This window comes from Oryctolagus cuniculus, chromosome 11, assembly GCF_051225735.1.
Source record: "Oryctolagus cuniculus isolate XC-2025 breed Fujian yellow rabbit chromosome 11, ASM5122573v1, whole genome shotgun sequence".
NCBI classification, from domain to species: domain Eukaryota; kingdom Metazoa; phylum Chordata; class Mammalia; order Lagomorpha; family Leporidae; genus Oryctolagus; species Oryctolagus cuniculus.
In genome coordinates this window covers 54,681,123-54,707,978 of record NC_142877.1, presented here as the reverse complement: position 1 = coordinate 54,707,978, position 26,856 = coordinate 54,681,123, and the positions used below count along the sequence as shown (strand labels likewise).

Sequence of the window (26,856 nt, the reverse complement as noted above, 5' to 3'; positions counted from 1 at the left end):
TCTTGAGACTTCCTCTTCCAACTGGTTGGTCCCCAGACGAACACCCACACTGTGTGACACCTGTCCTAAGGATTTACATAAAGGTTGATTCCCACTTCTGCAGAACTCACAGGAGCAAGACGTTAAGTACGGAAGTCTCGCTGGGATGGAAGGCAGAATAACCACAGGGTACCCAACCAAGATAACAATAGCTAGCAATTATTTAGCACTTACTGTATATCAGTCAAGGTTCTAGCGCTTAGTACCAGTATGTATAAAAGCACTTTTAAAACCTTGGGGGGGGGGGCGGCATTTGGCTTAGTGGTTAAGATGCTAGGTGAGATAACCTGCATCCCTTATCAAAGTTCCTAGGTTCAAGTCCTGGCTTAGCTTCCAGTTCCAGCTTCCTGCTGATGTACACCCTGGGAGGTAGCTGCGATGGCTCAAGTAGTTGGGTTCTCGCTATCCACATTGGGAAACCCACACTGGGTTCCTGGCTCTCAGCTTCAGCCTGGCTCAGCCCCAGTCCTTGCAGGCAGACATTTGGGAAGTGAACCAGCAGATGGAAGAGTTCTCTCTCTCTGTCTCTCTCTTCATCTCTCTAACTCAGCCTTTGAAATAAAGCTTAAAAAAAAAAAAAAAAAGGAAATTTTGGTGCAAAAAAATTAAACCAATGCCTATGAGGGGTCTTTAAAACGCTCACCGAAAATGTGGATTATGAAAACAACTATGCATGGATGTCCAAGATTTTGCTAGAAAATAAACTTTTAATGCCATTTTAATGCCATCAATTGTCCATTCTGAAGCACCAGTCCACTAACTCATTCCCTGGACACAGTAATTCCCTGCGACAGGAACTGCCCCAGAAGGCGCTTGCCCGAGATGACAGAGCAAAGCCCATGGTAGAGCCTGGGTCACACACCATGGCATCCTCTTAGTCACTGAGTTCCTCTGATGGGAACATTTCCTGCCACACAGGAGTGAGTCAGGAGGTCCTGGGAGTTCGGTACTAACACACGGTGCAATGGAGTTACCTGGCCTGGGCGAGAAGGGTGCTTAAGAAATGTCCTTACAGGCAGCCTTCAGAGACGTCAAGGGCTGAGCCCGAGGTCACACAGCCCACGGGCACGGAGCTGGCACCCGGCACCGCCCCAGGCCGACGCGCAGCGACAGTGGGTGCCAGCTTAGGGTCCCCGGCAGGGACTCACAGAACACCTGTGTGCGGCCGCCACCCACGCAAGCCAATGGAACGGCTCCTGGGTGCTGAAATTCAAATCACGTCCACCCCGGGGAACAGGGAGATCGGCCGGATCCCAGCCAGCTCGGGGCTCGGATCTCAGCCCCCTCTGGAGCCTCCGGACCGGGGAGGAAGCCACTCCGGATGGAGAGCGAAGCGGCGGCCGAGGAGGGCAGGCAGCCCTTCCTCCCGGGGGAGCGGGGCGGCCCGGCGGCCACAGGGAACCTGCAGAGGGCGGTTCGCTGCTCTTTTCCTGTCCCACCCAGCCGGCCCGGCCCCCACCCCCTCGGCCGGCCTCGGCAGGAGCTCCGCGCGTCCCTCGGCCCGGTCTCCCAGTCCGCGAACGCAGCCGTGCCCGGCCCGGGTCGAGTTCCAAAGGACGCGCGCGCGGAGCTCCGTCGCCCTTGCCGGAGGGGCCCTCGTCGGACTGGAAAGGTGAGCACGCGGAGGAGGGGACTGCGGCGGGCGGGCCCGGTCGCCCACACTCACAACGCCAGGAACTGAAACCGAGAGCGGCCGCGGCTCCGCGCACTCGGCACGCGGCGCCCGGGGACGCACGGCCGCCCCCAGAGCCCTCTCTGCGTGCGCCCCGAGCCCCGCTCCGGGCTGCGGGTAAGTAGGGAGCGCTCCGAGGGGGCGGGGCGGGGCCCCCGAGTGCGCGGAGCCGTCGAGGATCCCCCCCACCACCACCACCCTGGGGCGCCCGACCCAGGCCGACGCCGGCGGTGCTCGCGCGGCGCCCCGGACCACCGAGGGAGGACCGGCGGGGCCGCGGGCCGGGCCGGTGGCCGCCCGGGTGTCTGAGGCAGGCCCGGGGACTACGGCTCCGTGCCTGGCAGCTGAGCCTGGGCGCGGGTCCCGACCTCCGGGCCTCTCCTGACACCTAGTGGATGGCCCCACCCAGCTCCGCGCGGTGGAAGCCCGGGGTACCTGGGATCGCGCTGCTGGGGAAACCGGGGCCGGTTTTTTTTTTTTTTTTTTTTTTTTTTTTTTTTTTTAAATCATGCCTTTGGCTGACTTTCTCAGGCCTTGGGTGAGATCTCTTGGGTGCACGAGGTGACCCAGTAAGAGGTGTGTCTCCAAGGTGACACGCCCCAGAGCACGTGCAGGGGGAGAGATGGCACTTGGAGCCTGGGCAGATACTCAGGGGGAACCCAAAGAGAAGCGTTACAGCTTAGCTGGAAGGGGGAAAGAGGATGCGGGAAGGGAGGGGACTCAGAGAAATGCGGCTCCATAGACTTCCTGGGACTCCCAGGCCCTGCAGCCCCGGGGACCCACCCACCTCATTCCTGTCTTGGTCAGCCTCCAGCAAATCTGCCTCTCCCTCCAGGTGCGTGAGTGAGTGATCTTCAGCTGCGATGACTGGCCTCCCAGCCACACCTTCTCCAGGAGGTAGGTGAAGAGAGGCCGGCCTCACCGGATCCCAGTGGCAGAGCGCTGGTTACACCTGCGCCCCACAGAGTCCAGAGAGCAAAGGCAGCCTCCTGGCCCTGCTGAGACCCAGCACAAGGCAACTGGAGTGTGCGTCTTGGTGGCGTTTGCCCCTGAAGTCCCCCTGGGTCAGGGCCAATTCCTGGCACTGTGCTTCCAACTTTGTGACCTTGGTTTATGAAGTTGTTTTTTTTTTTTTTTTTTTAAGATTTATTTATTCACTTGAAAGGCAGAGTTATCAAGAGAGGGAGAGGGAGGGAGGGAGGGAGGGAGAGAGAGAGAGAGAGAGAGAGATCTTCCATCTACTGGTTCACTCCTCAAATGGCTGCCAAGGCTGGAGCTGGGCCAGTCTGAAACCAGGAGCCAGGAGCATCCTCTGGGTCTCCCACATGGGTGCAGGGGCCGAAGCACTTGGGCCATCTTCCACTGCTTTCCCAGGCCATAGCAGAGAGCTGGATCAGAAGTGGAGCAGCCAGGACTTGAACCAGCTCCCACAAGGGCTGCTGGTGCTACAAGCAGCAGCTTAATCCGTTGAGCCACAGAGCTGGCCCCTATGGAGTTAGGGAGTTATTTTATAAGCTTAAAGCAAAGGGCATTCCTGGCCATTGAGGCCATCTGGGGAGTGAACCAGTGATGGAAGATCTCTCTCTCTCTCTCTCTCTCTCTCTGTAACTCTGACTTTCAAATAAATATGTGAATCTTAAAAAAAAAAAATTAAAATTGGTACAAGGAAGTTGAAATTCATGCATAGCTTTTTCATAATATGCACTTCTCATGAACTTAATGAATACCCCTCTTATGCACGGATTCCAACTTTTTTTGCACCAAAAAATAAATAAAGGGGATTTAATTCTCATCTCTAATAATTCATAGCTGTGGCAGCACCTCCCACAATTAAATACGGAGAAGGAATCTTCCAAAGACAACGGAAATGAAATTTGTTGACAACATGCTAAAGATAGCTCGGCTCCAGTTTCCTCAATTGTCCAGTAGGGAAACTAGGAACTACCTGCTCGGGCTGAATGCCTGATCTTACAGCACAGTCTCGGGTGTCATTGCAACAAACATTTCCCTGCTTTTGCTGCTGTGGAAATGGCCCGGCAGCCCAGCACCATCTAAGATCGGGACATCCAGACTTGTCTGTGTGAGAAGAGAGAGTGGAAGCCCAGACCGGTCAGCAGGTGGTCTCTGGGCAGCAAGGGTGAGGTTTGTTTAGGCAGAGGGCTGCTCCCAGAAGTTCAGATAAAGGAAGCCCCTGGATTTGCCCCTGAGCCGGGGGTGGGGGTGGGGTGGGCGGGTGGGGGGGGGTAGAGAAAGACCTGGTGCTCTGGCAGCTTGCTGAGGGTTAGGACTTGGACAAAGGGAAACTGTTCTTTTTTTTTCTTTCTTTTGACAATCTGTGGCTAACCATTGACTGTTACTATTTTAACTATTGTTGGTGTTAAGTTCGGTGGTATTAAGTACATTCCCGCCGTTGTGCAACCATCAACAGCACTGTCTCATCTTCCCAAACGGAAGCTCCACACCCATTAAACACAGACTCCCGATTCCTCCTCTCCGCCCCGGGCTCCTGACAACGCCCACTCTACTTTCTGTCTCTATAAACTTAGCCGCTCCCGATACTGCAGATAAGCGGGATCAGACAATGCATGTCCTCTTGTGTCTGGCTTTTTGCATGGCGCATCAAGAGCCCAGAATTCATGTTGTCGCATGGGGCAGGATTTCCTTCCTTTTGAAGGTTGAATAGTATTCCATTGTTCGTATGTGGTACATCGTGTTCCTGCGTTCATCTGTTGATGTATACCTGGAAGGCTTCCACCTGTTGGCTGTTGTGAATGAGGCTGCTGCAGACATAGGCTTTCCATGTCTGTTGTAGTCTCAGTGTCCAGTTCTTGTGAGGATTCCCCGAAGCTGAGTTGCTATGTCATGCAGTACATCTATGCTTAATTTTTTTTAAGATTTATTTATTTTTATTTATTTGATAGAATTACAGAGAGAGGTAGAGACAGAGAGAGAGGTCTTCCATCCGCTGGTTCACTCCCTACATGACCACCACGGCCAGAGCTGCACCCATCCGAAACCAGGAGCCAGGAGCTTCTTCCAGATCTCCCACGCGGGTGCAGGGGCCCAAGCACTTGGGTCATCTTCTACTGCTTTCCCAGGCCATAGCAGAGAGTTAGATCAGAAGAGGAGCAGCTGGGTCTCGAACCAGCGTCCATATGGGATGCCAGCACTTCAGGCCAGGGCTTTAACCACTACGCCACAGCGCTGGCCCCTATGCTTAATTTTTTCTTTTTCTTTTTTTTTTTTGAGGAGCTACCATCCTCTTTTCCACAACATCTGCACCATTCTGTTTCCTCCCCAGCAATGCACAAAGTTTCTGGGTCTCCACGCCTTTGCCAACACTTGTTATTTTTAGGGGTTGTTGGGTGTGGAGTGGTATCTCCTTGTGGTTTTCATTTGCATCTCCCTAAGGACTAGTGATGTTGAGTATCTTAGTATGCTTCTTGTGCACTTGTGTATCTTGGGAAAGCATACACTCAAGTCCTTGCCCATTTTATAACTGGATTGTTTTGTTGTTTATTGTTATTGTTTACATCATGACCCACCTCAGGGCAGGAGTACTTTAGGTAAGCACATTTGCAGTTCCCAGCCTACTGGGTAAAAGCAAATGTAAGTTCCAAGTTAGGTATGCAGGAAAGAACGGACCTTGCAGACTGGAAGAGAGAACTGATTTCTTTTTTAAAAAGATTTATTTATTATTTACTTGAGAGGCAGAGTTACAGACAGAAAGAGAGAGAGAGAGAGAGAGAGAGAGAGAGAGATGTCTTCCATCTGCTGGTTCACTCCCCAATTGGCTGCAATGGCTGGAGCTGCGCTGATCCAAAGCCAGGAGCCAGGAGCTTCCTCTGGGTCTCCCAAGCAGGTGCAGGGGCCCAAGGATTTGGGCCATCTTCTACTGCTTTCCCAGGCCACAGCAGAGAGCTGGATCAGAAGAGGAGCAGCTGGGACTCGAACTGACACCCATATGTGATGCCAGTGCTGCAGGCAGAGGCTTTACCGGCAACGCCACAGCACCGGCACTGAAAACTGATTTTTTGAAGGATAGAAATCTAAGAGGGTCAGCCCTTCACTCCCACCTGCACTTTTCCTGAGCCAGGTATCCTCGGGAGCGTTCAGAGTGGGTGCTGCATTAGGTCTTCCCTGGGCCATTGGTGCCTCTGAATTCATGGGCTCCTACCTCCATTAAAAAGAAAAAAAGAGTCATATTTTACAACTGCATTTGTATAAGGAAGAGTATGATAGGGCTGGTCTGTGGCATAGCAGGTAAAACTGCCACTTGCAATGCTGGCATCCCATATGGGCACCAGTTCGAGTCCCAGCTGCTCCACTTCTGATCCAGCTCTCTGTTATGGCCTGGGAAAGCAGTGGAAGATGACCCAAGTCCTTGGGCCCCTGCACCCGCGTTGGAGACCCGGAAGAAGCTCCTGGCTCCTGGCTTTGGATCGGCTCAGCTCCAGCTGCTGAGGCCATTGAGGGAGTGAACCAGCAGATGGAAGACCTCTCTCTCTCTCTCTCTCTCTCTCTCTCTCTCTGCCTCTCTGCAACTCTGCCTTTCAAATAAATAAATAAATCTTTTAAAAATATGATAGCATTGCTATAATCTAATTACGTAGATTTTTATAATTCACATGGAATTGACCTAACAGTTGTGCTATTTCTTTGACCTCAAAGCTCATTTTGTTTTCCTTCTGATTCTAAAATAAATGAAAATCTTACAAATCTTTCGAATATTTGAAAGTCCCCGTGGCCCCCGCAATGTCCAGAGCCGAAGCAAACCCTGCTGGGAGTAGGGGCAGCAGGAACCCTGCCTTCGATGCTCTCCGGCCCCCAGCCGGGGAGAGCCGGGTCTGTTTTTCCATTGCACCCCTTCCTCGCCACAACCCCATGAAGCAGGTCTTATTCTCATTTTACAGACGCAAAAGCCAAGGTTTGGGGAAATTTGGAAAGTTTTGGAGGTTAAGAGAGCCCTCCAAGGTCAAGCACTAATCCCGGCAGAGGCAGGGTCTTGTGCCAAGTCTGATTTACTCCAACACCTGTGTGTTCTTCCCGGCATGGTCGACTGCAGGCCTCGCTCCGCCCCTCGGCCAGCGAGAAGGGGGCAGAATTCCAGGCGCGGTTCCCACAGAGAGGAGAATGAAGGGAGCCACCCTTTGTGGGGCAGGTCTAGAGCAAATAAGTAGGTTGGCAGACTCGGGTGGCAACGGATCTGATGCCTGGGTGATAAAGGATTTAGCTCAACCTGGGAACAAGGGCCACAAAGAAACCAACCAGTATCTGGGTTTACAAAAAAAAAAAAAAAAAAAAAAAGGCACGGGCAGAATAGATCCAAAGGGCATTTGCTGTTGGTTGGGGATTTGGGTGGAGCCTTGATTCGTGTTGTGGACCTCTGCCCTGGCCTTCCACCTATGATAAAAAAAAAAAAAAAAAGGTGCCACTGTCTCCCCGAAGCCAATGATAACATTAGTGTTCCTTTGTATGGGCGAGGTTGGGAAAGCAATGGGTAGGCACAGGAGTTGATGGGGCAGCCTACAAGCCGTTTCACCTCCTTTCATGCCAGGCTTCCTGGACTTGATTTACTTTTTCACCTTTAAAAGGACTACAGGCTGCTCAGGGATAGTCTCCTAGACCTTTTCTGTGTGCATGCATATATGTGATGGTACTTTTTTTTTTAATTTTTTTTTTTTGGACAGGCAGAGTGGACAGTGAGAGAGACAGGAAGAAAGGTCTTCCTTTGCCGTTGGTTCACCCTCCAATGGCCACCGCGGCCGGCGCACCGCGCTGATCCGAAGCCAGGAGCCAGGTGCTTCTCCTGGTCTCCCATGGGGTGCAGGGCCCTGTGGGGAGCAACTGAGACTAGACTAAGTTACTGGAATTAAGACTTATTCTCTGCATCTGCTCTCCCACAATATGGCGCTGGGGAGGAGTAAACAACTTCTACGCAGCTGCCTCGCCAATTTGACTGATAAGCTGCAGGAGCTGATCCTGCTCCTGATTGGAGGAGAGCAGTGTTCTTGGTGTGTGGGCAGCAGAGTTGGGATTGGTGGAAGAGGACTATAAAGGAGGAGAGAGACACTATGCACCGAGGAATATCTGAGCAACCCCTGCGAGCTGGCTGGCGGTGTGCCGCTCCTCCGCTCCTCCGCTCCTCCGCTCCTCCGAGGAAGCGGGGAAAGTGGCAGGTGTGCCGCCCCTCCGCGGAGGTGGGGGCGGGGCACGGCAGCTAACCCTGGACGGCATCGTTCCTCAACGAGTGAGGGAATGGCAGCTAACCCGGGAAGGGGCCAGGCAAAAAGAACAGCGCAGGGTCTAGTGTCGTTCCTCCGCGAGAGGGGGAGTGACAGGGCCCAAGCACCTGGGCCATCCTCCACTGCACTCCCGGCCACAGCAGAGAGCTGGCCTGGAGGAGGAGCAACCGGGACAGAATCCGGCGCCCCAACCGGGACTAGAACCTGGGGTGCCAGCACCACAGGCAGAGGATTAGCCAAGTGAGCCGCGGCGCCGGCCTCTCCCTTTCTTTCTATAACTCTGCCTTCCAAATGAATAAATAAATAAGTAATTTTTTAAAAAAAAAATCACAGAAAAATAGAATTAAAGGGTGAGTTTATTTTGGTGCAAGAAATTTTTGTTAAAAAACACTTTTTTAAAAAAGACTTTTTTTTTTTTTTATTTGAAAGGCAGAGTTACAGAGAGAGACAGAGCGAGAGAGAGAGAGAGACCTTGCATCTGCTGGTTCACTTCCCAAATAGCCACAATGGCAGGACCTGGCCCAGTCTGAAGCCAGGAGCCAGGAGCTTCTTCCAGGTCTCCTGTGTGGGTACAGGGACTCAAGCAGGAGGGCAATTTTCTGCTGTTTTCCCAGGTGCATTAGCAGGGAGGTGGATTGGAAGTGGAGCAGCCGGAACTCAAACTGGCACCCATATAGGATGCTGGCCCTGCAGTCAGAGGAGGCTTTACCCATTATGTCACAGCACCGGCCCCTCCCACATTTTTTTATCAACCTTTGCCAGGATGACGGCTGTCATTTATGTCATCATGCAGGTGTGTGTCACTCTTGCAAACAGTGCCCTCGTGAACACCCTTTCCATTCTGCAGTAAAACTCAGAGAACCCAGCCCAGCAGATGACCTGAGTATCACGTTCAGCTGAGGGAAGGCAGGTTGTCTCCAGAACTTGCAAGTCGGTCGTCTCGGGTGGGGCTGTGGTGTGGGTGTGGTTTGAGCGTGTCCCCCGGGATGCACGGGTGGGAAGCAGGTGTGGAGATGTTGAGCCATGGCGAAACCTTTGAAAGGTGGGGCCTAGGGCAAGGCGATGAGGTCTTCAGGAGGGGTTCCTGTAGTTTTCATAGGCCCCCAGGTCTCATAAGAATTGCTACTCCAGGGGCTGGCACTGAGGCGCAGCAGGTTAAGGCCCTGGCCTGAAGTGCTGGCATCCCATATGGGCACCGGTTCGAGTCCCGGCTTCTCCACTTCCCATCCAGCTCTCTGCTGTGGCCTGGGAAAGCAGTAGAAGATGGCCCACGTCCTTGGGCCCCTGCACCCACGTGGGAGACCAGGAAGAAGCTCCTGGCTCCTGGCTTCGGATCAGTGCAGCTCCAGCCATTGTGGCTACCTGGGGGGTAAACCATTGGATGGACGATATCTCTCTCTCTCTCTGTAGCTCTGTCTTTCAAATAAATAAAATAAATCTTAAAAAAAAAAAAAAAAGAAATAATTGCCACTCCACATGTGCAGTCATCAATCATTTTCTCCGCCGTGTTCTGTGGCCCTCACCAGGAGCCAAACAGGCAGGGCTGCCTGGCCTTGAAGTTCCAGCCTCCAAAACTGTGACCCAAACAAACCTCTTTTTAAACATTGATTCATCCGTTCACTCATTCATTCAAAAGGCAAAATGACAAGGAACGATCTTCCATCCACCAGTTTACTCTCCAAATGGCCGCCACAGGTCTCCCACGTGGGTCCCAAGCACTGGGCTGTCTTCTGTCTTCACAGGCATTTTAGCAGGGACTTGGCTGCAAGCAGCCAGGGCTCAAACCGGCATCCTTTTTTTTTTTTTTTTTTTTTTTTTTTGACAGGCAGAGTGGACAGTGAGAGAGAGAGAGACAGAGAGAAAGGTCTTCCTTTTGCCGTTGGTTCACCCTCCAATGGTCACCGCGGCCGGCACGCTGTGGCCGGCGCATCGCGCTGATCCGAAGCCAGGAGCCAGGTACTTCTCCTGGTTTCCCATGGGGTGCAGGGCCCAAGCACTTGGGCCATCCTCCACTGCACTCCCTGGCCACAGCAGAGAGCTGGCCTGGAAGAGGGGCATCCGGGACAGAATCTGGCGCCCCGACCGGGACTAGAACCCGGTGTGCCGGCGCCGCAAGGCGGAGGATTAGCCTAGTGAGCCACGGCACCGGCCAAGGATGCTGGCATCCCAAGCAGTGGCCTAACCCGCTGTGCCACACCACCAGCCCTAAACCTCTTTTCTTTATGAAATTCCCAAGCCTTGGATGCTTTGGCAATGAAAAATGGACTAAGACAGCTGGGAAGAACCGGAGTGTGAGATTTGATTTTCTGAACGTTCAAAATGATAACTCAGGCCCTGCCCGCAGCATGTGCTGGAGATAGAGATCAAATAATAGGTGTTTTATAAACTCAGAGCTCAGGGACTGGCGCTGCTACTGACACCAGCAGCCGATATCGGAGTGTCATTTCAGTTCCCAGTTGTTGCACTTCTGATCCAGCTTCCTGGTATTGTGCCTGGGAAAGCAGCAGAGGATGGCCCAGTATTTGGGCCCCGCACCCACGTGGGAGACCCGGTGGAGCTCCAGGCTCCTGGCTTTTGCTTGGCCCAGCCCTGACTGTTGTGGTCATTTGGGAAGGGAACCAGCAGGTGGACGATCTCTCTTTCTCTCCCTCCCTCCCTCCCTCCCCCCTTCTCTCTCTTGTTCTCTCTGTCTCTCTCTCTGTCACTCTGCCTTTCAAATAAATAGATACATCTAAGCTTGTTTTTTTTTATATATATATATTTATTTATTTTCAAGGCAGAGTGACAGAGAGAGGGAGACAGAGGGAGATTTTCCATATACTGGTTCACTCCCCAAATGCCTGCAAAGGTTAGGGGGTGGCCTAGAAAGAATCCAGGAGTCTGGAATTCCATCCAGGTCTCCCACATGGGTGGCAGGGTTCCAAGCAATTGGGCCATCTTCCACTACTTTCCTAGGTACATTAGGAGGGAGCTGGATTGGAAGTGGAGCAGCTGGGACACGAACCGCCGCCCATATGGGATGCCGGGGCTGCAGGCAGTGACGTAACCAGCTATGCCACAACACCGGCCCCTCTGCCAGCATCGTAGCTGCCACACCAGTGCCCACCCCTGAATAATTTTAGGTTTGTAGAACAATTGCAAAACAGTACATAGTTTCCATATACCCGTCAGCCAGGTTCTCTACTCACCATCGTAATGACGCATGGGGGTGGTGTAGACCAGGAAATACACTGAACTACAGATTTCACTGGGATTTCCTCATTTGAAATTTTGATTCTGAAGAGGATTCTCTCTCTCTCTTTTTCCTTTTTTAAGATTTATTTTATTTATTTGAAAGAGTTACAGAGAGAGGTGGAGACACAGAAAGAGGTCTTCCATCCGCTGGTTCACTCCCCAAATGGCCACAACAGCCAGAGCCGAGCTGATCTGAAACCAGGAGCCAGGAGCTTCTTCCAGGTCTCCCATGTGGGTGCAGGGGCCCAAGGACGTGGGCCATCTTCTACTGCTTTCCCAGGCTGTAGCAGAGAGCTGGATCAAAAATGGAGCAGCGGGACTTGAACCGGCGCCCATATGGGATGCTGGCACTGCAGGCAGTGGCTTTCCCTGCTACACCACCACCCAGCCCCGCAGGTTTTTCTCTTGCAAGCTGTCTTTAGCGGATGTGTTTTGCCTGCTCACTTCAAAAAACACCTGGGACAAGGCCGGCGCCGCGGCTCACTAGGCTAATCCTCCGCCTAGCGGCGCCGGCACACCGGGTTCTAGTCCCGGTTGGGGTGCCGGATTCTGTCCCGGTTGCCCCTCTTCCAGGCCAGCCCTCTGCTGTGGCCCGGGAGTGCAGTGGAGGATGGCCCAGGTGCTTGGGCCCTGCACCCCATGGGAGACCAGGAAAAGCACCTGGCTCCTGGCTCCTGCCATCGGATCAGCGTGGTGCGCCGGCCACATCGCGCTGGCCGCGGCGGCCATTGGAGGGTGAACCAACGGCAAAGGAAGACCTTTCTCTCTCTCTCTCTCTCTCACTGTCCACTCTGCCTGTCAAAAATAAAAAAAAAATAAATAAATAAATAGAAAAAAACACCTGGGACACATTTGCCACCGCGGTCAAGAGGCTGTGGGAGACACCTGTATCCTGTATCACAGTACCTGGGTTCCAGTCCCAGCTCTGCTCCTGATTCCAACTTCCTGCTAGTGCACACCATGGGAGGCAGAGGTGATGGCTTGAATAGTTGGGTCCACGCCACCCACATGGGAGACCTGGATTGAGTTCCAGGCTCCTGGCTTTTAGCCTGGCTGTTGTAGGTACATGGAAAATGAACCAGCAGATGGGAGTTCTGTGTGTGTGTGTGTGTGTGTGTGTGTGTATCTTTGTCTTTCAAACAAGTAAATACAATTAATTCATTTAGCTAAAAAATCTTGTGACACCCATGCACAAACCAGGGTGCACTGTTAATCTCTGTTATTAGAGAACATATTTATGTTGATAATACTAAAGTCATTGGTGTCTTTTTATTATAAAAGCATTTCTCATTATAGGAAATTTGCACGTTAAAGGAAAGCATATGGAAGAGAGTAAAAATCGTTCGGAATTCCACAGCCCGGCTGGGCTCCTGGTGCTGTTGCAGGCTCTGTCCTCCCAGGGGCGGGAGCTTTCCAGGGATCCTGTGCATGCTCCCCTGTTAGTTGTTTGCTTGGGCCTAAGAGCGAGGACTTTGTTCATTCTCTTTGTTCAACCTGGCCCGTTCCTGCAGTCGGTTGGAATGCGTCTGCATTAGGCAGCTTACCAGTCGCTGTTGTGGCTTGTCGAATCCCTGGGCCTGCACTCACTCAAAGGGCGCTGAGCCCTTCCACACTATGCTCCTAAAGGAGGCACCAGTAAAATGCCCCAGCAAAGCAGAACGTCTTACAAATAACCTGATACTCAACACTTTGAAAACACACAGTGTACTATAGGAAAAAGTGACTGTATTAGACTTCCTTAGACTGGTTTTGTGATTTAATGTTTTTATTTTTTTACTTGTCTAGATTTATTTATTTATTTGAAAGTCAGAGTTACACAGAGAGAGAAAGAGAGGCAGAGAGAGAGAGAGAGAGAGAGAGAGAGAGGTCTTCCATCCACTGATTCACTTCCCAGATGGCCACAATGGCCAGAGCTGCGCCACCGATCTGAAGCCAGGAACCAGGAGCTTCGTCCGGGTCTCCCACGTGGGTGCAGGGGCCTAAGCACTTGGGCCATCTTCCACTACTTTCCCAAGCCATAGCAGAGAGCTGGATCCGAAGTGGAGCAGCCAGGACTCGAACCGGCACCCATATGGGATGTTGGCACTGCAGGCGGTAACTCCACCCGCCATGCCACAGCACCGGGCCCCAATATTTTTATTTTGAATTACATAAAAGCCTTAATTTTCCCCGGAGTGGTTTGACCTACTATCAATTCAGAAACAACTAAAGAGGGAGTGAGTGTTTAGCCTGCGGTTGACACGCCTGCCTGCCACATTGGAGCCCGGGTTTCACTTCCCAGCTCCAGCTAGGAACTCCAGCTCTCACCAGTGAAGGAGACAACAGTGATGGCCCAAGTACTCGGATCCCTGCATGCGACCTAGGAGACATGGGTTGACTTCCAGGCTTCCGGCTCCAGCTCCAACCCAGCCCTGGCAGTCACGGGCATTTGGGGAGTAAACCAGCTCTCGATTTTGTCTCTCTTCAAAGCAAAACAAAACAAGGGCCGGCGTTGTGGTGTAGCAGGTAAAAGCCACCTCCTGCAATGCCAGCTTCCCATAGGGGTGCTGGTTCAAGTCCCAGCTGCTCCACTTCTGATCCAGCTGCCTGCTAATGTGCCTGGGAAAGCACCAGAGGGTGGCCCAAGTGCTTGGGCCCTGCACCCACCTAGGATACCCAGAAGCAGCTCCTGCCTCCTGGCTTCAGCCTGGCCCAGCCCTGGTCGTTACAACCATTTAGGAAGTGAACCAGCAGGTGGAAGATTTCTCTTTCCCTCTGTCATGTCCTCTCTCTCTCTCTAACTCTGCCTTTCTAATTAATTAATTTTTTGAAACTCTCAACGGAAGAGCCTCTTGACTAGATGACATCACTCCATTCCTTGTACTGCCTCCCCACCCCCATCCCTGCCCCGGCCAGGCTGATTTCTATCTGTCTGATCCACAAAGATATTCTCAACAGTGTGATCCATGACAAGAGACTGCCCACTCCCGCGGCATCTTCAGCTGTCCTTAGCCCCTTCCTTATCCACGCTGTCAACTGGTTTACCCCGCAGAGGAGAGCTGCCCGAGGCTCCGGCCCCCACCTCCTCCCTGCTCCCTCCTGCTGGGAGACAGTGCCTGAACTGTCCTGTCCGGCTCTTGTCCACAGCCAAGCCCGCCTCTTAGGCACTGATCCCATGCCTTCTAAGACAGGGTTCCAGCCACTCTCCCCTCCTGCCCATCATCTGTTGCTCCCGCCCATCTGTACACAAACACACTGGTGTCCCCCACCCACGACACAAAGAGGAGCAGCTTGGGCTCCCTGTGTTGCAGTAGTTTATTTATATTCTGCCACAGTTCCTCTCGTTCCATTTCTTTGGTGAGTCCACCCTAAACCACAGGTTTATATTCAGCGCTTGCCCAGAACTTTGCTAGCAGAGGCCGGCTGTGACCTTGGTGTGAAACCTGTGGCCCTCGGGCTTCATCTCTTTGGCTGCCACCACCCCCCCCTCCATGTCCTTGGGCTTATTTTTCTGCACTTTCCCCGGTGATCTCACCCCCTCTCCTGGCCTTAAAATGCTAATTACTTTTTTTTTTGAGAGAGAGACAGAGAGAAAGAGACCTTCCACCCTTAAGGCCACTCCCTAAATGATCCATCTGCTGGTTCACTCCCCTAATGGTGACCGTGGCTGGGGCTGGGCCAGGCTGAATCCGGGAACCCAGAACTCCATCCTGGTCTCACACGGGGGTGGCAGGGGCCCGCCTGGATATCTAATGAACAACTGTGTCCCTTCCCAATCTGCCTCCTGAGGCTCCCTCTGCCTCCTGAGGCTCCCTCTGTCTTCTCTTCGTTACTCAGCCTCCAAAGTTTCCTGTCACCTTTGACCTTGTCCTAGTCCAGCCTCATTGGCCCCTGCTGCCACGTATTCCCCAGAGTACCCACCACTGTCTCACGGCACTGCTGGAGCCAATCAATGTTTTTTCGCAAATGGGGCCAGCACTGTGGCATAGTGGGTAGAACCGTCACCTGCAGTGCCAGCATCTCCTATCGACGCCTATTTGAGTTCCAGCTGCTTCTTCCAATTCAGCTCCCTCCTAATGCACCTTGGAAAGCAGCGAAGATGGCAAGTGCTTGGGGCCCATGCACTGACCAGAGAGACCCAGAAGAAGCTCCTGGCTCCTGACTTTGGATCAGCCCAGTTCTGGCCATTGTGGCCATTTGGGGAGTGAATCAGAGGATGGAAGCACCATCTCTCTCTTTCTCTCTCTCTCTCTGTCCTTCTCTCTCTCTCTCTGCCTCTGTCTCTCTGTGACTCTGCTTTTCAAATTAGTAAATAAGTCTTTGAAAAATAGAAAGAAAAAATCAGTGCCTCTGTTGATATCCAGGCCTGAGCTGTGGCCTGCAGGAGACACCCTACACTGCCCTTGTCCCCCCACTTCCCGAAGTCCTGTCCATACCTCAGTCAGAGGGACCCTTTAAAAATCTAGCCCTGCATCAATTGTGTACATAACAAACCACCCCAAATCTTAGTGGCTTAAAACAACAAGAGGTTGTATTTTTACAATTCTGGGATTGGCGAGATTTCCTTCTGGTGGTCTTGCTTGGTTCTCTTCCCACAGGTCTACTGGGCTGGAAGTCCCCCCCCCCCCACAACGGCCTGGGGTGTGCAGCTTTCCCATGCATGGCTTCTCAATAAAATTTTATTTACTTGAAAGTCAGAGTTACAGAGACAAGAGAGAAGAGAGATCTTCCATCCTCTGGTTCACTCCCCAGATGGCTGCAATGGCCAGGCTGAGGCAGACCAAAGCCACGAACCGGGAGCCAGGACCTTCTTCCGGATCTCCCATGTGGGTGCAGGGGCCAGAGCACTTGGGGCCACCTTCTGCTGCTTTCTCAGGTGCATTAGCAGGGAGCTGGATCAGAAGCGGTGCAGCCAGCGCTGCCTGCTGAAGCTTAACCCTCTGCGTGCCGTGGTGCTGGCCCCCACATGGCCTCTCTTCTTCCATTTACTAGACTGGGCTTCCTCACAATGGTAGTGTGGTCTTTGGAATTTGAGGTCCTGCTGAATCAGGAGCTGCACTCAAACAAGCTCGCTAGGGGATTCTTGGGCGCAACACAGTTTAAGAAGCATTGCTTCAGATACGCCCCGATCAGGCTCTGCACCAAAACCTGTGAAGTCTCCCCACCTCGCTCCCTGAAAAGCTGAAGTCTGTACCGTGGGCTCCCAGGCCCACTGTGCAGCTTCCTGGACCGTCTCCTCTCCTACCCCCTCACTTTCCAGGTGTCCCCGTGCTGAGCCATTTACATCCCAAGCTGCCATGAACACAGGGGCTTTTCAGTTCATCCCTGCCTTGAACTTGCTGTGCCCTCACCCGTTTAGGTCTTCGTCACCTCCGAGGTGGAGCTTCCCCTGACCTTAATGTAAAATTGCAACCCCCTGGGGCTGGCTTTGTGGCACAGCTGGTTAAGCCCATGCTTGCAATGCCCGCATGCCAAATGGACTTCCAGATGCTCCATTTCTGATCCAGTTCCCTGCTAATCAGAAGGCCAGGCTGGGCCAGGTCAAAGCCAAAAGCCAGGAACTTCATCCCCATCTCCCACATGAGTGGTAGGGGCCCAAGCTGATTTCCCAGGCACATTAGCAGGGAGTTAATGGGAAGTGGAGCACCCAGGACTGAGCTGGAACCCATGCAGGATGCTGGTGTTGTAGGCGGTGGCTTTACCTGCTAGGACACAATGCTGGCACCAAATATATCTTGGTTTAAAAAATTGTAGGGGCCGGCACTGTGGCGCAGTAGGTTAGTCCTCTACCCGTGGTGCCAATAACCCATATGGGCGCCAGTTTGAGTCCCGGCTGCTCCTTTTCCAATCCAGCTCTCTGCTATGGCCTGGGGAAGCAGTAGAAGATGGCCCAAGTGTACCCACATGGGAGACCCAGAGGAAGCTCCTGGCTGCTGGCTCCTGGCTTCAGATTGGTGCAGCTCTGGCCATTGTGGCCATCTGGGGAGTGAACCAGCAGAAGGAAGACCTCTCTGTGTCTTTCACTCTCACTGTCTGTAACTCTACCTCTAAAATAAATAAATAAAACTCTTTAAAAAATTACAATCCATATCCACATGCCAACTCCATATCCACTTCCACTTCCTGCTTCTTCTTCTTTTTTTTTTTTTTTTTGCCAGGCAGAGTTAGACAGTGAGAGAGAAACAAAGAGTCACAGACAGTGAGAGTTGTTTTTTTTTGTTTGTTTGTTTTTTGTTTTTTTGACAGGCAGAGTGGACAGTGAGAGAGAGACAGAGAGAAAGGTCTTCCTTCCATTGGTTCACTCCCCTATTGGCCACTACGGCCGGCATTGCACCGATCTGAAGCCAGGGGCCAGGTGCTTCCTCTTGGTCTCCCATGCGGGTGCAGGGACCCAAGCACCTGGGCCATCCTCCGCTGCCCTCCCGGGCCACAGCAGAGAGCTGGACTGGAAGAGGAACAACCGGGACTAGTACCCGGCACCCCAACCGGGACTAGAACCCGGGGTGCCAGTGCTGCAGGTGGATGATTAGCCAAGTGAGCCAGAGCGCCGGCCCTGCTTGGTTTTCTTTCTTTCTTTTCTTTTCTTTTCTTTCTTTCTTTCTTTTTTTTTTTTTTTTTTTTTTTTTTACAGGCAGAGTGGACAGTGAGAGAGAGAGACAGAGACAAAGGTCTTCCTTTGCCGTTGGTTCACCCTCCAATGGCCACTGCGGCTGGCGTGCTGGTCTCCCATGCGGGTGCAGGGCCCAAGCACTTGGGCCATCCTCCACTGCACTCCCTGGCCACAGCAGAGAGCTGGCCTGGAAGAGGGGCAACCGGGACAGAATCTGGCGCTCCGACCGGGACTAGAACCCGGGGTGCGGGCGCCGCAGGCGGAGGATTAGCCTAGTGAGCCGCGGCACTGGCCTCTGCTGTAAAACTTTTATGTGCATTGAAAACTTTTCATTTGATTTTTTTTTTTTTTTTGAGAGGCAGAAAAAGAATCTCCCTTCCACTTTCCACTGGTTTACTCTCTAAATGCCCACAGCAGCCAGGGATGGGCCAGGCTGAGTGCCAGAGATTCAATCTGGGTCTCCCTTGTGGGTAACAGGAACCCAAGAACTTGAGCCATCACCTGCTGCCTACCTGCGTGTGCGTTAGCAGGAAGCTGGATCTTGGGTTTTTTGTTTTTGTTTTTTGTTTTAATCATTTCTGTCCTGCCAATGTGTGGACTTTTTTTTTTTTTTTTAAAGATTTATCTATTTGTTTGAAATCCACTGGTTCACTCCCCAGATGGCTGCAACAGCCAATGTTGGGCAAATCTGAAGCCAGGAACCACAGGAGCTTCTTCTGGGTCTCCCACACAGGTGCAGGGGCCCAAGAACTTGGGCCATCTTCCACTGCTTTCCCAGGCCACAGCAAAGAGCTGGATCGGAAGAGGAGCAGCTGGGACTTGAAGTGGCGCTCATATGGGATGCCAGCGCTGCAGGCAGCGGCTTTACCCGCTATACCACAGTGCCAGCCCCAGGAAGCTGGATCTCAAGCAGAAAAGTTGGGACTTGAGCTAGGCACTCCCTTGTGGGACGCAGGTGTCCTGTGTGGTGTCTTAACCTCTGCACCAACCACATACCCTGGTTGCTTTTTCTTTTTCTTTTTTTTCTTTTTTAAAGATTCATGGTTTCATGGTCTAATATCACATTCTGAAAAGAAGGCAACACATGGGACAAATGGGATTGGAAGCCCTCAAAACTTACGAAACTTTGTAACCAGAGCCCTAATAAATAAAGTAAGGACCCCAATAGAAAATGTTGGCCCGAGGGTGAGCATTGTGGAGCAGCAAGGGAAGCTGCCACTTGGGGTGCCCTGCATCCCATGTCTGAGTTAGAGAGCCAGCTTGGCTTCCAGCTCCAGCTTCCTGCTAACGTGCACCCTGGGAGGCAGCAGCTGTGGGCTCAAGTGTGGGACACTCGAGTGGAGTTCCAGGCTGCTCCTGGGTTCAGCCTGAACAGGCATTTGGGAACTGAACCAATAGGTGGAAGATATCTCTCTCTCTCTCTCTCTCTCAAGCTCTGCCTTTCAAATAAATAAAAATAAATGAATATCTTAAAAAAAAAATACTGGCAGAGTTATCTGCATAGCACTGGAACTTTGAATCCCAGTGATCCTTTGCAATTCATATCTTGGGTGGGTTTCCTCTTTTTAGATGTAGGTTCCAGAGAGCTTTCACTTCTAATGGAGATCATTTCATAAAAATAAAAATCCAGGGCAGGGTAATAGTTAAGATACTGGTTAAAACTAAGACATAAAAACAAAACAAAACAAAAGAAACCTAAGACATCATGGGGCCAGCATTGCTGCATCCCATATGGGCAACGGTTGCAGTCCCGGCTGCTCCACTTCCTATCCAGCTCCCTGCTGATGCACCTGGGAAGGTAGCGGAAGATGATCCAAGTCCTTGGGCCCCTGCACCCACTTGGGAGACCTGGAAGAAGCTCCTGACTTCGGATTGGCTCCGTTCCAGGCGTTGCAGGAGTGAAGCAGCGGAAGGAAGATTCTCTCTCTGCCTCTCTGTAGCTCTGCCTTTAAAATAAATGAATTAAAACAAAACAAAACAAAAAAAAACAAGACACCCACATCCCACGTTGAAGTACTTGGCTTTAATATCTGATTCTGACTCCTGCCCCCAATTCCCTGCTAATGCAGACCCTAGGGGGCAGCAGGGATGGCTCACGTGGTTGGGTCCCTGCCACCCACAGGGCAGACTTGGATGGAGTTTCTGGCTACCAGCTTCTGCCTGGCCCAGGCTGGCTGTTGCCGGTATTTGGGGGGAATGAACCAGTGATGGGAGCTCCTCACTCCTCCTAAATAAATAAATAAATAAAAATAAAAATTTTATGTAGGCTCAGCCTTCTTCACTGATCAATTGTTTCAGCATTGAGTGAATGTCTTTGCACCAGATGACGTCACGTAAGTGGACACCGACCAACAGCTGCGTCCAAGGCAGGCATCCCATTGAGGTGTTTTTTCTTAGGGCTTCCTGTATTGCTGAGCTGCTCTGCTGTTGGGAGGAAGCTCGTCTCTGATCAGGCCTCCTAGTCAGCCGGGGGAGGTTGTGTGTGACCCGCCAACGTGACTTCCACGTCATCACAGGAGCTCTCTGCTCCGCACCACAGCCTCTGCTGGATGGTGCCCACCTGGTTTCCCTCCCGCTTGATGACTTTGAGACTGTGGAACTTTCTGGAAAGCTTGTTGTGTGGCCTCAGTTGCCTCGCACTGTTGTGTCTTCCTCCCGTTGGCGGGAGGGTTTCGTATAAAAACCTCGCTTGAGCTTTGCGTTGGGACGTCTTGGGTTCAAGCCTTGGCTGCAGCCACTGTGGCTGTGGGTGTGAACATGAAACCTGTCACTTAATTCTCCCTGCAGCCAAGGGAGCCGGAACTGGGTCAAGGGCAGCTGTTGTGATTGGGGTCATGTGCACACTCCCTCAGCTGGGAATCACCTTCCCTCCCCAATTCTCTTTCCAAGAACTACTCTCTATCTGTTCCCCGAAACAAGAGAGGACTTTATACAATTTGTAGGAAAATGGGATTAAAAGATAAATCGATGTTGGCGCCAAAAAAATTTTTTTTTAAAGATTTGCTTTTTTTTTGACAGAGTGAACAGTGAGAGAGAGAGAGACAGAGACAGAGAGAAAGGTCTTCCTTCGTTGGTTCACCCTCCAATGGCCGCTGCGGCCTGCATACCACACTGATCTGAAGCCAGGAGCCAGGTGCCTCCTCCTGATCTCCCATGGGGTGCAGGGCCCAAGCACTTGGGCCATCCTCCACTGCACTCCCTGGCCACAGCAGAGAGCTGGACTGGAAGAGGAGCAACCAGTACAGAATCTGATGCCTCGACTGGGACTAGAACCCGGTGTGCCGGCGCTGCAGGCGGAGGATTAGCCTATTGAGCCGCAGCGCCGGCTAAAGATTTGCTTTTATGAAAGGCAGAGTGACAGAGAGGGAGGGCGAGACAAGTAGGAGATCTTTTTTTTTTTTTTTTTTTTTTTTTTTGACAGGCAGAGTGGACAGTGAGAGAGAGAGACAGAGAAAGGTCTTCCTTTGCCGTTGGTTCACCCTCCAATGGCCACCACGGCCAGTGCGCTGCGGCTGGCGCACCGCGCTGATCCGATGGCAGGAGCCAGGTACTTATCCTGGTCTCCCATGGGGTGCAGGGCCTAAGTACTTGGGCCATCCTCCACTGCACTCCCGGGCCACAGCAGAGAGCTGGCCTGGAAGAGGGGCAACCGGGACAGAATCCGGCGCCCCAACCGGGACTAGAACCCGGTGTGCCCGCGCCACAAGGCAGTGTAGGAGATCTTCATCCACTGGTTCACTACCCAAATGGCTGCAATGGCTGGGGCTGGGCCCCCCGAAATCAAGAACTCCATCCAGGTCTCCTATGTGGGTAGCAGGGGCCCAAGCACTTGGGCCATTTTCCACTGCTTTCTCAGGCGCATTAGCAGGGAGTTGGATCAGAAGTGGAGCAACTGGGGCTCAAACCAGCACCCATATGGGATGCCAACGTTGCAGGCAGTCACTTAATCCTCTACGCCATAGCACCGGCCCCAAGGCACAATCTCGTACAGCCTGAACTCAGAAGTGACATCCATCACTTTGCCGTATTCTGTTTGGTAGAAGTATGCCACTGGGTCCAGCCTACACACCTGAGTGGGGGCCTGCCCTCCACAATCCCATTTTACAGATCAAGAAACTGAGGTTCCAAGAGCGTTAGTAACTTCCCCAAGGTCCCCCAGTAATATGTCGGGCAGGATTCAAACGAGCAGCTTTTTTTGTCATCACTAAGTGTCTAAGCAAAATCAACATACAGCGTATCTGAAGTAGTAGTTACTGTCATGTGCTTGCATGTTTGCACACTGACTTCTCTGAGAGGCAGGAGATACAGAGCCCCAGTCACTAGTCACTCTCTAGATGCTTACAACTAGGAACTCACTGCGGGTCTCCCACATGGGGAGCAGGAACCCCATTAGCTGAGCCATCACTGCTGCCTTGATATGAGATGTGGCATCCCAAGTGACATCTTTTTTTTTTTTTAAAGATGTATTTATTTATTTGAAAGTCAAAGCTACACAAAGAGAGAAGGAGAGGCAGAGAGAGAGAGAGGGCGAGGTCTTCCATCTGCTGGTTCACTCTCCAATTGGCTGCAACAGCTGGAGATGCAAAGCCAGGAGCCAGGAGCTTCTTCTGGATCTTCCATATGGGTGCAGAGGCCCAAGGTCTTGGGCCATCTTCTACTGCTTTCCCAGGCCACAGCAGAGAGCTGGATCAGAAGTGGAGCAGCTGGAACTTGAACGGGTGCCCATATGGGATACTTGCACTGCAGGTGGTGGCTTTACCCACTATGCCACAGCGCCAGCCCCTGTTCACGCATTTCACCTGCACAGTAACTACAGAGTTGGTTAGTAGAGTCCCCATGAGTAACAGAGGAGGGGGCATGAATCAAGGCCACAAAGTGACTGACTGTTCTGTTACTGGAGAAATGCAGGGTTCTTGTCTTCGCGCAAGAAAGAATTCAGGCGTGAGACAGAGAGTAGTGGGAGGTAAAATAGCAAGGTTTATTAGGGTAGGGACATCCATAAGAACGGATGGGCACCTCTCCAGACAGGACCTGAGAGTGCCCAATCACTTGGACTGGGGGGGTGGGGGTGGGAAGGAGCGAGGTTACATGGTTGAGTAGAGAGATTATACCTGACCTGACCAGGCGGGCGGCTCAGCAGAGAGGCAGAGGGCTGAGCACGCAGTCCGGTGGAGGCCAGTGTGTGTGTGTGTGTGTGTGTGTGTGTGTGTTAAGGGGATGGATCTTTGTCTTCACACATTTCCTCCTGAAACAAAGGATTTATGGCTGTAAATATTAAGAATCTTCTATTTGAGTTTTCCCTTGAAGGTATCAGACAGAAGGAAGCCTAGCTGGCACCATCCTGGGTTCAGAGGAAGGGTGAGAAGGACCCCCTAGAGAATGGGGATCTGGAACAGGGTGTTGGAAATGCAGATACTGGGCTGCACCTGGGAGATTGTGGAAGATTTGTCAGGCAGAAGGGGCGGGACCTCCACCTGGCAGGTTATCAGGTAGAAGGGGGCAGGGCAGGATGCCCCTGAAACATTATCAGGATGACTTTGAGATGTAGATGCACATGCTGGATATAGATGTCTTCTCTTTAGGCCTGTCATACACACGTAAGCTCATACCTAACTTCCTATCTAACAGTTCTACCAGTCCTAAAAAAAGCAAGAACAGTGGAGAAGGGCTCGAGCTGGCCTTGGAGAGGCAGTGATGTAGACAGCCCACATCTGCTCTCTGCTTTCTCTTGTTTCTTTGTTTTTTTGTCTTAAGATTTATTTATTTGTTTGAAAGGTAGAGCCTCAGAGAAAGAGAGAGACAGTGAAATCTCCCATCCAAATGACTGCAACAGCCAGGACTGGGCCAAGCTGAAGCCAAGAGCCAAGAATTTCACCTGGTCTCCTCCCCAGTGGGTGGCAGGGGCCCCAGTAGTTGGGGCATCACCTGCTGTCTTCCCTGGCGCATTAGCTAGCAGAGAGCTGGATCCAAAGCAGAGCAGCCGGGACTCCTGGCGGGTCATTCTGGATGTGGGATGCTGGTGTCCCAACCCACTGCGTCCCAAGGCCATCACTCGACCTCAAGTCTCTGGTCTTGGATGGAAACCTGCACCTGCCACATTCTGCGTCAGTCACACAGGCCCTAGAGTCCACCTGTCTCAGAGCTGTGGCTCTGCTTAGACATTGTCCCTCACACTGTAGATCCTGGCTCACGTTACCCCCTCGGGCAGCAGCTCCTGTGCCCAGTGTCTGGCAGAGGAGGCAGTCAGTGAGTGAGTATTTATTGGATGAACAATTGAACCTGGGGGGGTTGCTGGTTCCCTGCTCAGCCAGCCTGCTTCCCCCTGGATACCTTTACCCTGCAGTAACCTCTGTGTAATTGTTACCTTCGCTAACCACTCTATGAAAATGCTAATTAGGGAAACATTGAAGGGCTTCCTGACTTCCTGTGTAAACACTTAAAGGGACATGGGAGACCTCCAGTTTATTACTGTCCTGACTCTGGGGCATGGCTGGGGGGGAGGGGTGCAGGCAACATTCAGGAGGAACTGTGGTGGGGGGCAGGATATATTTTAGGGAAGGAGAGACCTCGTTTAGGACTTTTTGAAACTGTAAGGCCTTTCCTGAAGTCCAGAAAAGAGTTTTTAGGAGAGGAGCCTTATTTCATTATTTTAAAATAGTGTTTTCAGCGAATTCATAACACTGAAGAAAATGCACCTGCTATATAAATATACCTGCATGTACATTCATCTTTTGATCCGATTTTATAGAAGTATGCATTCCTACTAATGGCTTATCCCTGCGGAGCTGCTTAGCACACACCCTACTCATTACTCCATTTTGTCAATGAGAAAACATGCACAGAAGGGCTGGGTAATTTTCTCAAGGTCAAACAGCTGACAGAGCTAGGATTGGAAATCTGCAGTCAGGCTCTTGAGTCAGGATCTTTTCCTTTTTTTTTTTTTTTTTTTTCTTTGTTTAAAATTTATTTTAGGGGGAGAGAGGTCATCCATCTACTGGTTCACCCCCCCCAAATGACTGCAAAGGCCAGGGCTGGGCCAGGCCAAAACCAGGAGTCAGGAGCTTCATATGGGTCTCCCACAGGGGTGGCAGGGACCCAAGCTCTTGGGCCATCTTCTGCTGCCTTCCCAGGTGCATTAGCAGGAAGCTGCATTGGGAAGTGGAGCAACTGGACTCCAATATGGGATGCAGCATCACAAGCAGTGGCTTATAACCCCTGCAGCACATCAGCAGCCCGATGATAAACTCACACAGGGAAGAAGGTGGAGTGGCAACATTTGAAGAGTACACCTGTGCTGTAGAACAAAAGGCTCACCCCATTTCCTTTTGCAGAAGGACAGATGACCACTCCAATTCTGGAAGCCCCTGGGGCCCTGTCCCCCGAAGCTGAAGAAGCCAGCACAGCACTCATTGCAGGTAACACAGGCTCTGAGCCAAAGCTGGGACCAGGGACCATCTCACCGCAGTCTGAAACCCCCTGAGATGAACTAGATTGTCCCCGCACTAGCAAAGCACCCTAACTTCAGGGACCACCACCACTAACAGGCTCACTCTTGCACGTAGGTTATCGCACACACATTGGCTTCTGCTAGAGGCACTGCCTGTAAATGGTAGGTTAGGAGGTGGCCACGGATGGACACTGGTGTCTGTAGATACTACACTTGGGGGTGGGGGTGGGAAACTATGTGGTTTTTTGAGTGGCTAAGGAAGAGCAGGATTGGAGAAACCCACACAGGAGAGGCTGTGGAGTTTTTAAAATCCTTTCTGGTTGGGATAAGCTATTTCCTTGTTTTCTAAGGTTTTATTTATTTATTTGAGAGGTGGAGTTTCAGACAGTGAGAGAGAGAGATCTTCCATGTGCTGGTTCACTCCCCAGATGGCCACCCCCCAGATGGCCACAACAGCCAGAGCTAAGCCAATCCAAAGCCAGGAGCTTCTTTTGGGTCTCCCACATGGGTGCAGGGGCCCAAGGACTTGGGCCATCTTCTACTGCTTTCCCAGGCCATAGCAGAGAGCTGGTTCGGAAGAGGAGCAGCCAGGACTCAAACCAGCGCCCATTTGGGATGCCGGCACCGCAGGTGGAGGATTAACCTACCGTGCCGCAGCGCTGACCCCTGGATAAGCCATTTCCTGTTTCCCTCCTCCCTGTTGCTGTCACAGTCATCAGGAACTGGTTTGGGAGGGAGCTGAGTTTTGTTAGAAGTCAAAAGCACTGTGTCCTTAGCTCAAACACCAACAGACTCCGCGTATCCCATCCAAGGGAGGTTGGATCATGCATTTCTGAGTGGACACTAGCTAACTACACAAGAGGGCCCTCAGGAAGAGTGAGGAAGTCCCGTAAGCTGCGTGGCCTAGTGAAACCTCTCTCTGTTTTCCCTTTCAAGTGGTTATCACCGTGGTCTTCCTCACCCTGCTATCCGTGGTGATCTTAATCTTCTTCTACCTGTACAAGAACAAGGGCAGCTACGTGACCTACGAGCCTGCGGAAGGCGGCGAGCCCAGCGCCGTGCTCCAGATGGAGAGTGACTCGGCCAAGGACAGAGAGAAGGAAGAGTATTTCATCTAAGGAGTCCTGGGCCCCAGGGGCTCAGCCCTGTCTCCTGTTGATTCGGTGAAGGTTTTCTGTGAAGCCAGTGAGAAGCGGATTGATGTGGGCAGATTCAAACTCCTTCCGGGACATAGGCACAAGTGCTGGTGTGGCTGATTCCAGGGACGTGGAGAGAGCTGCCTGGGATGTCTTCATTACAGAGCCTGTGTGCGTGCCTGGCTAAAACAGGGAGCCCTGGCACAAACGCCTGGCCATGTTCACTTTTCTCACAGGTTGATGAGAGTGAGAAAGATGGGGGTCACTCCCTGCTCCATCCTGTGTCCTGCCTGGTTGCGTAGCAATAGCCCCAGAGGAAATACTGGCCACGGAGCTTCCCGTAGGCGGGATCCCACCATGAAAAGCCTGGCCGGGGCGGAGGAGACAATGGAGACCTTAGTTCTGACAAATGTACATCCCTTCCTCTCCTCATTCCCCAACAACCTCAAGCGTAAGGCCATTTTTATCTGTATTAAAATGTTCAATAACTCAGA

The 26,856-nt window shown here is 52.1% G+C and overlaps 1 protein-coding gene across 3 annotated transcripts; it reads left to right on the top strand.

The window, feature by feature from the left end:
* The first annotated feature begins 1,411 nt into the window (after window positions 1-1,411).
* SMAGP (small cell adhesion glycoprotein) lies at window positions 1,412-26,856 on the top strand. 3 transcript variants are annotated; one of them, XM_070052249.2, is made up of 4 exons: window positions 1,412-1,651; window positions 2,547-2,608; window positions 25,111-25,194; window positions 26,163-26,856. In XM_070052249.2, exons 2-4 carry the CDS (start codon window positions 2,575-2,577, stop codon window positions 26,342-26,344), a joined length of 300 nt encoding a protein of 99 aa, XP_069908350.1. In that variant the 5' UTR covers window positions 1,412-1,651; window positions 2,547-2,574; the 3' UTR covers window positions 26,345-26,856. The 3 variants fall into 3 exon arrangements, with proteins under 3 accessions (XP_069908350.1, XP_069908349.1, XP_069908351.1); XM_070052248.2 differs by having other exon boundaries at window positions 1,480-1,828; XM_070052250.2 differs by lacking the exon at window positions 2,547-2,608 and having other exon boundaries at window positions 1,511-1,651.

What these genes read in the sequence shown, in the direction of transcription:
- SMAGP (XM_070052249.2), top strand. Translation starts at nt 2,575, where the DNA reads ATGACTGGCCTCCCAGCCACACCTTCTCCAGGAG. An exon ending in AGCCACACCTTCTCCAGGAG is followed by an intron (nt 2,609 to 25,110) that starts GTAGGTGAAGAG and finishes TTCCTTTTGCAG; the next exon opens with AAGGACAGATGACCACTCCA. An exon ending in CAGCACAGCACTCATTGCAG is followed by an intron (nt 25,195 to 26,162) that starts GTAACACAGGCT and finishes TTCCCTTTCAAG; the next exon opens with TGGTTATCACCGTGGTCTTC.